Source organism: Oryza brachyantha, chromosome 7, assembly GCF_000231095.2.
Source record: "Oryza brachyantha chromosome 7, ObraRS2, whole genome shotgun sequence".
Classification (NCBI taxonomy): Eukaryota; Viridiplantae; Streptophyta; class Magnoliopsida; order Poales; family Poaceae; genus Oryza; species Oryza brachyantha.
Window position 1 is genome coordinate 3,022,579 of NC_023169.2, and position 13,441 is coordinate 3,036,019.

At 47.5% G+C, this 13,441-nt stretch overlaps 3 protein-coding genes across 3 annotated transcripts; 1 reads left to right on the forward strand and 2 right to left on the reverse strand.

Annotated features, from left to right (window-relative positions):
* The first annotated feature begins 1,695 nt into the window (after window positions 1–1,695).
* On the forward strand, window positions 1,696–5,069 carry LOC102711818 (probable 1-deoxy-D-xylulose-5-phosphate synthase 2, chloroplastic). The gene is made up of 4 exons (XM_040526027.1): window positions 1,696–1,779; window positions 1,873–3,501; window positions 3,598–3,882; window positions 4,346–5,069. Exons 1-4 carry the CDS (start codon window positions 1,705–1,707, stop codon window positions 4,490–4,492), a joined length of 2,136 nt encoding a protein of 711 aa, XP_040381961.1. The 5' UTR covers window positions 1,696–1,704; the 3' UTR covers window positions 4,493–5,069.
* Window positions 5,070–8,391: 3,322 nt separating this feature from the next.
* LOC102712096 (protein NRT1/ PTR FAMILY 2.9-like) lies at window positions 8,392–10,577 on the reverse strand (the record flags this gene model as incomplete). Its single annotated transcript, XM_040525849.1, has 2 exons — window positions 8,392–10,097; window positions 10,191–10,577. Coding segments are annotated over 2 exons (1,875 nt in total), but the record flags the coding sequence as incomplete, so codon positions are not given.
* Window positions 10,578–11,634: 1,057 nt separating this feature from the next.
* On the reverse strand, window positions 11,635–13,239 carry LOC102712374 (thioredoxin H2-1-like). The gene is made up of 3 exons (XM_040526249.1): window positions 13,015–13,239; window positions 12,219–12,341; window positions 11,635–12,079 (listed from the first exon to the last, which is right to left on the reverse strand). Exons 1-3 carry the CDS (start codon window positions 13,138–13,140, stop codon window positions 11,912–11,914), a joined length of 417 nt encoding a protein of 138 aa, XP_040382183.1. The 5' UTR covers window positions 13,141–13,239; the 3' UTR covers window positions 11,635–11,911.
* Window positions 13,240–13,441: the final 202 nt, after the last annotated feature.

Genomic DNA, 13,441 nt, shown 5'->3' on the forward strand with positions numbered 1-13,441 from the left:
TGATCAATATGCGGACCCAATTAATTGCAATTTGCTCTTTTGGTGGCTCACAGTAGGATTAGTTTTTGTTGTAAGGCAATAACATATCTACACATTGCTACGGGCTGACATGTTAATAGGGATAGAGTAGAATTGTCTATCAAGCATAAAGCCAGGCAGTTTTTGAAGTTAATTAAACCACTCGGTTCATTTCTGGTTTTTTTAGTAGGGTTTGTGCGCTTTGTGCAACGTGAGGAGGAGCTGGCGTATACATAGGTCGTTTTTTTACTTAGAGATATTGGATTTTGAAAACCAATTACTATATTTCATCAACATAATTAATTCCATTTTTGAAACCATTGATACCCCCTTGTTGTTATCATAGGAAAGTCTATTTTGGTTGACGCTGCCATTTTTTTTTTTTGCCGTCTACTTTGGCCTCAAAGTTCTGGGCATGTTTTATGCTATTATGACTTCTATTTAGTTTAGCTTGGTTCAAAATTGGCTTGCTTTTGTTAGTTTTTTTTACGACCACTTACTTTTGTTAATCACCACCACTTCCATTTCGGATTGGTTTAAAATGGACCTGCATTTATTTGTTACCATCTTACTGACAGCTTATAATATTAATTCCAGAAAGAAGGTAACGAGCCAGATCGATCGACCCAGATGAATGAAGTCTCATCTTTTTATTTAAGATCAGTTAGTTTTATTGTTTGTAAGAGCTGTAACTAATTAAAGCAATTTTAAGCATGGCCAATGTGCTAATTAATTAAGCAAAGCATTTGCCCACATAAGTTATTTTTCTAGTGACGCATTGGTTGTAATTTTCCACTGAGTATATATTTGTCAACTACATTCATTTATAGACATATGCCTTTTTTGGACTTTGCACAAGTTGGATATTCTGTAATTCTTTTTAAATATATACTACGCACGAACAAAGGAGTAGGGCCCTCATCACCTTATTGAAAATAAAAAAGTTGCAAGAACCACCAATTTAAACAAGGGACTCTATCATTGTAACAAATTACATGTAGGTCCTCAACAAGGACCCATAACAAAAACTAAAAAAAAAGTACATCCGGCCCTTTTCACCAACAGAGCTTGAGACAATGATATATGATTAAGATTAACCCTTATGGGTAGCTCATCTCACCCACTGAAAGTTCACTTCAAATAACAAATTAATTAATTAAGAAGGTTTTGTATCATTTGAGAAGTACATTAAGATACTAAAAGTTTTAGCGTAAAAATCTGATATCTTAGAGTACATTTATATCTTAATGTGCTAAATTTTTACACTAAAAATGATAAAAAACAACTCTAATTAAGAATAAAAGAAATTATAACGAACCAGCAGCTTCCCGCCGAGCAACTTCACTTTCTGGCATCACGTTTAAATCATTTTTTAATAATAATTATGATCCCGATAGCGAGCGTTATATCTATTTATGACGTCATAATCCTCGTGTCGCGCGCGGCCCTAGCGCCTTTAAAACGGGCCTCCGCCTCTGCTTCTCCTCCCCACTCGACCGATCCTCTCCTCCTCCGATCTCCTCGCCGCCGGCGGCGTCTCCATTGCTACTCGAGCTCCGAGCTCTTCGACAGCGAGCAGCGAGCAGCGAACCTGCCTCCTCGAATCTTGCTTGCTTGCTAGCTACTAGCTTAGCTTACATAGCTCGATCGCTAGCTGAGTCTTTGTAGCTAGCTAGCTTGTCAGCCATGGCATTGCAGGCGTCTTCACCGTCGCTGTTCCGCGCGGTCCCGGCGACGACCGGTGCTTCTTGCCGGCGACAGGTACGCGGCCGTACGTGCACGGCGTAGTTGAACGATCGAACGGATGGTTTGGCTAATGATGGCGTGGTTTTGGATGTTGCTGTGAGTTTTCAGATCCAAGTGCGCGCGAGTGCGGCGGCGGCGAACGGCGGCGGCGATGTGGGGAAGGTGATGATGAGGAAGGAGGCGGCGTCGGGCGCGTGGAAGATCGACTACTCCGGCGAGAAGCCGGCGACGCCACTGCTGGACACCGTGAATTACCCGGTCCACATGAAGAACCTGTCGACGCCGGAGCTGGAGCAGCTCGCGGCGGAGCTCCGGGCGGAGATCGTCCACACGGTTTCCAAGACCGGAGGTCACCTGAGCTCGAGCCTCGGCGTGGTCGAGCTCGCCGTGGCTTTGCACCACGTGTTTGACACGCCGGAGGACAAGATCATCTGGGACGTCGGGCACCAGGCGTACCCGCACAAGATCTTGACGGGGCGGCGCTCCAGGATGAACACCATCCGGCAAACCTCCGGGCTTGCCGGGTTCCCCAAGCGCGACGAGAGCGCGCACGACGCGTTCGGCGCCGGGCACAGCTCGACGAGCATCTCGGCGGCGCTGGGGATGGCCGTGGCGAGGGATCTCCTCGGGAAGAAGAACCACGTCATCTCCGTGATCGGCGACGGCGCCATGACCGCCGGCCAGGCCTACGAGGCGATGAACAACTCGGGCTACCTCGACTCCAACATGATCGTCGTGCTCAACGACAACAAGCAGGTGTCCCTCCCGACGGCGACGCTCGACGGCCCCGCCACGCCCGTCGGCGCGCTGAGCAAGGCGCTCACCAAGCTCCAGTCGAGCACCAAGCTCCGCCGCCTCCGCGAGGCGGCCAAGACAATCACGAAGCAGATCGGCGGGCAGACGCACGAGGTGGCCGCCAAGGTCGACGAGTACGCGCGCGGCATGGTGAGCGCCTCGGGCTCCACGCTCTTCGAGGAGCTCGGCCTCTACTACATCGGCCCCGTCGACGGCCACAACGTCGAGGACCTCGTCACCATCTTCGAGAAGGTGAAGTCGATGCCGGCGCCGGGGCCGGTGCTGGTCCACATCGTGACGGAGAAGGGCAAGGGCTACCCGCCGGCGGAGGCCGCCGCCGACCGGATGCACGGCGTCGTCAAGTTCGACCCGACGACGGGGAAGCAGTTCAAGTCGAAGAGCCCGACGCTGTCCTACACCCAGTACTTCGCGGAGGCGCTGATCCGGGAGGCGGAGGTGGACGACAAGGTGGTCGGCATCCACGCCGCCATGGGCGGCGGCACGGGGCTCAACTACTTCCACAAGCGGTTCCCGGAGCGGTGCTTCGACGTCGGCATCGCGGAGCAGCACGCGGTGACGTTCGCGGCGGGGCTCGCCGCCGAGGGCCTCAAGCCGTTCTGCGCCATCTACTCCTCGTTCCTGCAGCGCGGCTACGACCAGGTGGTGCACGACGTCGACCTCCAGCGGCTGCCGGTGCGCTTCGCCATGGACCGCGCGGGGCTCGTCGGCGCCGACGGGCCCACCCACTGCGGCGCCTTCGACGTCACCTACATGGCCTGCCTCCCCAACATGGTCGTCATGGCGCCAGCCGACGAGGCCGAGCTCATGCACATGGTGGCCACCGCCGCCGCCATCGACGACCGCCCAAGCTGCTTCCGCTTCCCGCGCGGCAACGGCATTGGCGCCATCCTTCCTCCCAATCACAAGGGCACGCCTCTCGAGGTAAGAAAAAAGATTCAAACACCTTAATTAACCAAGTGAGTAGCTACCGAAAACGCTAGCTTCAAGCTCCTAACAATGGCGGCGGCGGTTCTGCAGATCGGGAAGGGGAGGGTGCTCGTCGGAGGTGACAGGGTGGCGCTGCTGGGATACGGCTCAATGGTGCCGGCGTGCATGAAGGCGGCGGAGGCGCTGAAAGAGCATGGCGTGTTCGTCACCGTCGCCGATGCGCGGTTCTGCAAGCCGCTCGACACTGGGCTGATCCGGGAGCTCGCCGCCGAGCACGAGGTCCTCGTCACCGTAGAGGAGGGATCCATTGGAGGGTTTGGGTCCCACGTCGCCCACTTCCTCAGCCTCAGCGGCCTCCTCGACGGACCCCTCAAGGTAATAACCCTACTAATTAACCGCAATACCATCAGCCACATCTTTTAGCTGTTCAGAAAGATAAGCGAAAACCGCTTACTAGTAATTAAAAAATAATTTAGGGATAAAATTTTTATATATGTGTTCTTAGATATTTAAAAGTAAATACTGAAAAATAAACTAACGAGAAAGAACCCAATTAACTTCATATTTAAGTTTCAAATTTTAAATTTAAATTTTAGCTTATAAACATAAGCATAAAAAAAAGATAGCTAAAAAAGCTCCCATTCATCATGACTGACGAGGTAGCATACTTTTTAGTGTTAAGTTCTGATGGTACTGTAAGTGTCGTATCTCACGACTACTCGAGGAGATTATAAAAAAACAAATGTTTACTCATCGTATGATGATTGGCAAAATTGTTGTTAATGTAATTAACCTTGTTTTTTGTTTTGTGTGTGTGTGTGTGTTTGTGTTTATGCAGTTGAGGTCCATGTTCCTGCCAGACAGATACATAGACCATGGTGCACCAGTAGACCAGCTTGAGGAGGCAGGGTTAACACCAAGGCACATAGCTGCCACTGTGCTGTCCTTGCTGGGGAGGCAATTGGAGGCACTTCAGCTCAGCTGAATAATTCAGCATGAATGTATCTACACATCAGCCGACAAATAAACAGCAAACATATAGTAGCTAATGAGAGATATGGATGTACCTTCTTCTGCCCCATCCTTAGCCTAACCATTGGCCTCATGTATGGATCTGGAGGGAAGGTTAATTTCAGTAAGAAAGTATAGGACTTCTAGGTAGAAGAAGAAGAAGAAGAAGGCAACAAGCCCATGTGAATGTGTTTCTTGGCCTGTTCCCAATACATGCTTCCAAATGCAAAATGATAATGGAGGCTTGCTTGTATACAAGAGGATGGAGACATGGTGTGTGAAGGTGCATGTCCTTGCATGATAGCATGAGCAGGAGAAGGATATGCCCTTCTCACCCTGGCATTGCCAAGAGTGACATCATGCATGCATGGCTCCATATGTTCTTTTGTTAGTTTGTATAGATAACATGTATAAGAAAGTACCATGTACTCTACTATGAGTCTACAACTCAATTCCCTATGCAGAAGGAAATGGACAATAAGATGTGATTTTTTTTTCTTGTTATTTGTCTCTTGAGAAATGGACCAACATCATGCCTTGTGGAATGTGATCTGCTCCAACTGATTTGTCTTGTTATCCTTGTTTTCATGGATGGAATCATGGAACTGGATGGGCTAGCATCTTGGACAGTTAGTAGGGTGTCAATAGTTTGTTTATCCTGGCATCCCAAAATATACCTATCTAGTTTGGGCTTGGGCATCTCCTTGGACAACAAATATTTAGATTCCTACTATTAGGGGCGTCTAATCTCATACTAGATAGTTATATTTTAAAACAGATAGAATAAACAAGTTCTTGAATAGACTGCTGAAGTACCAAGTACAAATTTGCCATACTAATTGAAGACAGGAGCAATCTTCAGATTAAAAAGGAAAGACAGCCGCAATCCTGATAAAATTATTGTAATGAGTTTGATTTTGTCTCCACTGATTAGCAAACTATGTTAGCAAACAGTGAACATCTGAGAAGGCTTCAAACCTTGTATCAGTAGACCTGGCAAACTAACAAGCACTACTTAGTCCCACCTGGCTAATCAAAGGAACTTATACAATATTCAGGCATCCTTTTCTTTTGGACTGAAATACCAAGGTACAATAATTGGACACTCTGCTTTGATGCTCCTATTGTAGTGATTGGTATCACTTTTTGTAATCAAACCATGACAAAATAAGAGTGACAACAATAACAGTTCAGTATAAAGGTTGATGAGTTCTATAGCAGAGAACAAGTCATTTCTGTGATTCCCTTTTTGTCATTATTAGGGAAGTGAATTTTAGACTATCAAAGGATATGTCTCCTCATTTGTTGCATGTACTCCAAATAGTTATGAAAATTTTAAAAATATTAGGAAATATACCCTTGTCACATACTTCTCTACAAACTTGTAAAATCAAATTCAATCTACACATGGAGATTGACCTTTCATTTTCGTCGAGGGTTATGTGACAAAAAAACATTGTCTTCTATGTTGTCTATTATTTTCATTTTTTTTCTCTTGGTATTTGGATTATGTGCGAGAAATGCACTTTTTGGTGGTACAGATCAGTACTGAAATGCTAGTTGAAATTTCAGGCACAATGCACTTTTGGTGGTTATTTTTGGGTAATATTTTTTTCCCTTTTCAGTTTTCCTCTTTTCTATGGCCGATGTTTGTACCGCCTTCTTTATCAATGAAATGAGGCAGAGTTTCTGACTTCGCAAATATCGAAAACAGAAATTTCAGACATAGGGAAGGGACAGCAAACGATCTGTAATAAAAATGATAGCAACAGTATTATATTAAGTACAGATATCCATTCAGAGCACTGAAAAAATCATCTCTGAAACCATACGAAATCGTATTAGTCCACCATATGGCAGGAAATATTGTAGCCAGCAAAGAACATGGCAGAGCTAATCATAAGGACAGTGGACCCAAACAAATTGTACTTGACATATTGCTAAATAGCCTGGAGATGATAATTCAACTTTACCCTCCATTGACAGACTGTTCACTGAATTAGTGTTCAATGCAGAAAATTAAAAGAAAAATAAAAGATGGTAAGTCGGCAAGTCAAGTCGCCATTCCACAGCATGAGCTTCCGGCAATCAGACTTGCAAATAAACATTCTTCGGACAGTCAAGACTTCTCTGCATGTGTTGAGATAATAAAGATCCCAGGTGTGAGAGGCGTCTGACCAATCCTACTTTTCTCATATCTTCTTCAAACCCGTGTGTCCTAATGAAGTGGGTAAATGCACATGCATTGAATTCATCAAATGTTTCTGAAACAGTTGCATAGAAATTGTCTGAATCTTGCCTGTTCAGCCATCGCGGAAGCTTCAGAAAAACGGCTCAAACAGCACGGTAAAATGATGAACATGCTGTCAGTCAAAACGGCTCAACCAGCCCGGCGTGTGACTTGACTTGTACAAATGAAGCAGAGGATTACGACACTATTATCTATGCATTGATCCAGCTTAAATTTATTGAATTAATGAAGAACTGATGAGGGAGTGTGAGAGACCATGCATTTGATCAACCTCACGTGTTGTGTTTTCAAAGTACATTCTTCCATGATGAAATCAGGTACTGCCTGGTAGCTGTAAAATACGAAGCTGACAGCACGACGGTCAAAAGAAAAACATGTGTAATTTAGTCACACGCAGTACGATAGCTAATTACTCCTCCATTCACTTTGATTCAACAAATTAATTAAAGTCAAACTTGAAATGTTTTGGGGCCAATAATTAAGTTAACCTATAAGTGTTCTTAGTATTTAGAACATAGATTTATACTCCAAAGTCATTCCACACAATAATGATTTTTTATCTATTAGAAATATACTTCGTATAAAATAATGGTTAAAGTTTAGTCTTAAAGACTTTCTAAAATTAAAATGTGTTATAAAAAATGAACGGAGAGAGCATTAGTTAGCTCAGAACCTAGACAGATTTTCCATGCACATGCTTTACTTTCTGCATATGTTTATGTCAGGACACTTCAACATGCGCAAAACAACCGGAAGACTAAACATTTGCGGCGGAGACACGGGGACGGGCAAAGGCCAATTATTTTTATATAAGATCACTTAATTAATTAGATAATTAAACCAAGTAATAGTGTATTAGCTCCTTGCAAACCTCATCACGCCCTCTTATGTCTTAATCTTAGGTAGGTTCGTTGTTACCTACTAGCCCGTTTCAAATTACAGGATGCTCTGAGCATTCCTAGATTTATATGGATACTAATAAATTTTTATATAATAAAATCATATTTATTATTATGGATGATTCTAGACAATGTCAAAATATTTTATAGCACGGAACGGATGAAGTATAACGCTAGAAAGAAAGTTAAGTGAGAAGGCGGTTTTTTTTTTTTTTTTGTTCCCGGAAGTCATTAGGCCCTTTGCATAAAAGATTTCTACATACGGCTCAGAGCCAAACCCAATAATACTCATGTACTGACTTGGGCCTCCATCAGGCCCATCGTGAAATGGGCCTGTACGATGGTAGCAATCTGTTCCAAATACACTTTATTTTTTCTCTCTTCTCAACCATATGAAGACAGGTGCCATCCACCGTGAAATGGGCCGCTACCAATGAATTATAACGTGTATTAGTCCTTCCATTTTACAGTGTAATATGTTTTACCTATACTGATGTTTGTATATATATATATATATATATATATATATATATATGTTCTGATTTATTAGTATCCATATTAATATGGATAAGGTTAAAATGTCTTGTACAGTGAAATAGAGATGATGGTAGTTTTTCGATAATCATCCAAAAAATTACAAAGAAAATGTGATATATAATATAATGCAATCTCTATAGATTGGAACAAAATGAACAAATTTAAACTTTTGAGTAGTATGCACGGATTCACGGTTTTCTTTTCTTCTCTTATTTATGTAACCTATAGAAGACAAATTTTTATATTACATGACATGATTATTAGGTTATGTAGTGATATCACATATTAATTTAACATGCTAAGTTTTTCTCTTTAACTATTTAGACGGCATAATAAAACAAGAAGGGAATGTTCCCTCGAGAATTTTTCACACAACAGCAGGTTTAATCTCTTTCTAATCTAGCTTAAGCAGCAGCACTGATTCCATGTGCAACCTGCTCATGGCCGGCGCCGCCGCCGTCGTCGTCGTCGTCGGAGCCCTTGTACCTGTACCACTTGGCGCACGCAAGGAACGCGAGGAAGTTGGCCGCCCCAATGGCGGCGATGAGGAGGTAGAAGCAGTCCAGCCTCCCCCGGTTGAGGTCGTCGGCGAGCCACCCGTCGTCCCCGTCGCCGTCGCCCCTCGTGGCGCGCGCCACGGCGGCCACGAGGAGGCCGCTCAGGTAGCTCGACAGCGCCAGGCCGCTGAACAGCAGCGAGCCGGCGACGCTGCGCATGTTCTCCGGGAACTGCTTGTAGTAGAACTCCATCTGGCTCACCTGGTTGAACGCCTCCGAGAGCCCCAGCGCCGCCAGCTGCGGCACCAGCCAGAACGCCGACTGCGGCGACGCCCTGCTGTTCGACAGCGACCCGCCCGTCTCCGCCGCGTGGATCACGGCCAGTTCGCGCCGCCGCTCCTCGGCCATGGCGGAGAGGAGCATGGCCACCACCGACAGCGCCATGCCGATGCCCATCCGCTGGAGCAGCGTGACGCCTTCCTCGCGCCCGGTGAGCCTCCTCGCCCACGGCACCACGAGGCGGTCGTAGAGCGGGATCCAGACGGTGAGCGCGACCATGGGGATGACGGTGAATGATCCCGGCGGCACCTCGAATCCGCCGCCGCCGAGGCGGCGGTCGGACTGCGTCGCTTGCAGGATGACGTAGGTGTTCGTCTGCGCGAATGCGATGTAGTAGACGATGCAGGTGAGCCACACCGGCAGGATGCGGAGGACGCACTTGGTCTCCTCCACCTGCTGCAAGCTGCACAGCCGCCATGGATTCTTGGGGTGCCCGCCGGCGTCGACCTCGCTCTTGGCGTCGACCACGACGGCGGCCTTGTCGAGGAACCTGAACTGGTCGGTGTGGGGGAGCCTGGACACGACGCCGCTGGTGGCGTGGCGCGTCCTGAAGAGGGACTCGTCGGAGGACGGGGCAACCACCCGCCGCTTCCGGATCGCGGCGACGGCGACGCACACGACGCCGGCGAAGGGGCTCCCCTCGGGGCGCACGCGGACGTAGAGCCCCGCGCCGGCGAAGAAGAGCACGCAGGAGGCGAGCATGAGCGCGGCCGGGATGGCGAGCCCGACCGTCCAGCTCACGTTGCTCTGCACGTAGATGATCGCCGTCGACGAGACGCAGACGGCGATGGTGAGCGTGAAGTAGTACCAGTTGAAGAAGCTGCTGATGCCGCGGCGGCCGGACTCCGTGCGCGGGTCGAACTGGTCGGCGCCGAACGGCAGGCTGCACGGCCGGATGCCGCCGGCGCCGGCCACGACGAACGCGAACGCCAGCCCAAGCACCGCGAGCTGCCCCCTCGTCGCGCCCACGCACTTCCCCTCGCCGCCGCCTCCAGCGTCGCACCGCGGCGGATGCAGCGACGGCACGCCCGCCGTCAGCGTCAAGATGATCATCCCCTGCAAAACTCCAATGGAGATCCCTCACTCCACGGCCCAGATCAAAGGTGGTTGGTTGGTTCAACCGCCGGCGGGAAATGGCGGGGCGCTCACGATCAATGTGGCGACGCAGCCGGTGCCGACGGTGGCGTAGCGGCCGAGGTAGAGATCGGAGGCGAAGGCGCCGGCGACGGTGGCGAGGTTGGTCGTCCCGCTGAACACGTTGAGCGCCACGGCGGCCTGGATGTTGGACATGTGGAAGACGGAGGTGAGATACACCATCAGGTTCGCCGCCGTGCCGATGCTGCCCATCTTCTCGAACGTCTCGTTGCCGATCACGAACGGCATCGCCTTCCACCCCCGGTACCGGAGGTCCGGCCCCGCATCCTCCCCCGCCGCCGAGACCGGCCTGCCATAGCTCCCTACGACGTCGCCGGGGTGGGCCGCGGCGCGAATGGCGCCGCCGGTGGGCGCCTCCAGATCGCCGCCGGCGCCGGAGACGGAGGGCGGCGTCATCTCGCGGCGGCGACACTTGCGCGAGGTGGAGACGCTTGAATCGGGAGGCGGTCAGTCGGTAGTGGGGCCCACTGTCAGCGTCGGAGGTAATAACAGGAACAGGTAATCAAGCTGCTGTCACTGGCAGGTGGGGCCATCCTAAAATTGGGCGTAGTCTGCGCTGGGACAGCATTTACCCAAAACAGAATTCACACCCCGATTCTGTTTCGTTTGGTTGGGAGTTAGACATCCATCGTTACAAATTGAGTAAAAAAATCTTAGGCGAAATTTTATCATATAAAATAGGTATTTAAATGAAATTGCTAAAGCCTATTCAACTAAAAATCGAGGATAAAACTTTACAAATTACTAACCTTCAGATCTATTTTGTGATTCATGCACTAGCATGATTCCCCTTCGTCTTCAATAATCTTCACGAACTCTATCAATAACAAGGAGATGCGGATCCAATCAACTAGAATTCGAATTAGGGTTTGGTTAGGAGGGGGCGATGGAGTGGAAAGAGGGCAAGATTTTCCCCCACTCAAAGGAAGGCCTAGGAGGCGGCGATCTAGTGATGAGGCAGAGATGTGGGGTGGCAAAATGACAACACCGTGTTTGAGCCACGGGATCCGCAGCGAGTGAAGCAAAGGACGGTGCTAGCCTACCCGTAGAGAAGGAGGAGAGGTGAGGTAGGAGCACCTTATCAAAACAAACAAAACAACCAATTGGTTAGGCGACGACAAGCAGCAGTGACAAATCTAAAAACGAGAACCACCTAAGACAAAGGAGGACAATGCAAGAACATCTCACTATAACAGAGGAAAGCGGTGGAGGACTCTTTTTAGGAGGAGCACAAGTGGCTTAGGGGGGAAGGAAGAGAAGATAGAAGGAGAAAGCGAGAGCTATAAAAGAGTTGGATTTTGATCCAACAATCTAGAATTCGCATGATTTAATGGGGGTGGTTTATTAGATATGTATATAGCCATATGTATAAAAGAATTATTCCAACCATGTTATGAAGTGTTTATTCATTCAGCGTTCAAGCACCAAGACATACATATAAAGCTCAAAGATGATCAAGCCATGCATACGTACAAATACAAATAGGCTAAAATATTAGGCAAACCCGGATCTAATTAAACTACTAGCCATCACTTCATTAACCAACACTCAAGCAGACATGGTTATGAACATGTCTATGCATCTCACTAATACATAATTCTATTTATTTAATCAAGTCTTAAGATCCATTTATATTAGGTATAAACCCGGCACGAAATCCCCGACACGATTGTTTGAGGTAGCTACACTTGAAACCACACAGATCTCCAAATCAATCACGCCATCGCCGTCGCCGCCGACGCCGACGGCGCGGCCGACCTGAAGGTGTTGATGCTCCTCTCGAGCTCGTCCTTGTTGGCGCCGACGATGCGGCCGACCTCCTCGCCGCCCCTCGCCAGCACGAACGTCGGCATCGCCTCCACCCGCCATGTCCGCGCCACCTCCTGCGTGCAAGTAATTCAAAGCTCCACCGTCGATCAGAAATCTTCAGCCATTTGAGTCGGAGAAGATGAGAGGGGTCGTCGGAGGAGGAGAGCTTCTTCCATGGCCGGCCGGCCGGGCGGCAGGAACGGAAGTACGTACCGCGAGCTCGTCGACGTCGACCTTGAGGAAGACGACGTCGGTGAAGCGGCCGGACATCTCCTTGAACACCGGCTCGATCATCTTGCACGGCCCGCACCACGACGCCGAGAAGTCGATCACCACCTTCTCGAGCATAGCAAACAAAACCCAACAAATTAAAGAAAGATTTAGAGGAAGTGGCAATTAACTAACATGATAATTATGAAACTTTTTATGATTATAATCATCAATAATTCCTCATAGTTTAGGGAAAAAAAACGGTATGCATATATTTATCTTAGAGAGAGATGACATAATAGTAATACTCTTTCCGTTTCCACCCGTTTCTTCATAACTGAAATTTTGAGTTTCTCATTTTAATTTGTATCATGAATTACTCTTAAACTGTTTCGGCACTTGTATTTAGGACATATCCTACTTTAATAACATGACATTATTTCTAGTGTTTACAAATATTAGAAAATAGTAGTCAAAGTTCAAAAGCGAATAGCGTACTAGCATCAACTATTAAGAAACAGAATAGGTGTTAGATTTTATAAATTTATTTTAATAGATAGTCAAAATAATAGATATTTAACCAAATTTTATTATAAAACAAATATTTATGAGCGGAACGAGCAACTCATTAAAGAAAGATTTAGAGGAAGTGGCAATTAACTAACGGGATAATTATGAACCTTTTTATCATTACAATCATCGATAATTCCTCATAGTTTTGAGAAAAAGTAATAAATATTTAACCAAACTTTATCGTAAACATCAAATATGTATATGAGCGGAAGGAGTAACTAATTACCAGCTTGGTGGTGGTCTTGTGGGCTTCCCACAGCTCGTCCCACTTGGCCTTGGAGTGGACGGCCACCACGGCGGAGGGCTCGCCGCCGGCGGCCGGCTTCGACTTCGACGAGAAGACGCCGCCCATCCTCGCCGGAGATCGGAGTGAGAGAGAGACCGTGAGCTGAAGCTCCACTGCAACAAGTGCTTGGGACGCTTGGCTTTTGTAGGCTACATGATCAGACGCATGGGCTTGACCCAGTTGACTCGTGACTCACATTTAATATTGTCAGATTTTCTTTTTACAAGAATCAACACGCTAATGGCTTTCAGAGAATAAGTGCACCTGGTAAAATACTATCAACTGTTCCTTAATTAAAAAAATGGAAATACTGACAACTGAAGTACTGAACTGCTCCTCTAGAAAAAACGGCAGGCTAAAACCAACT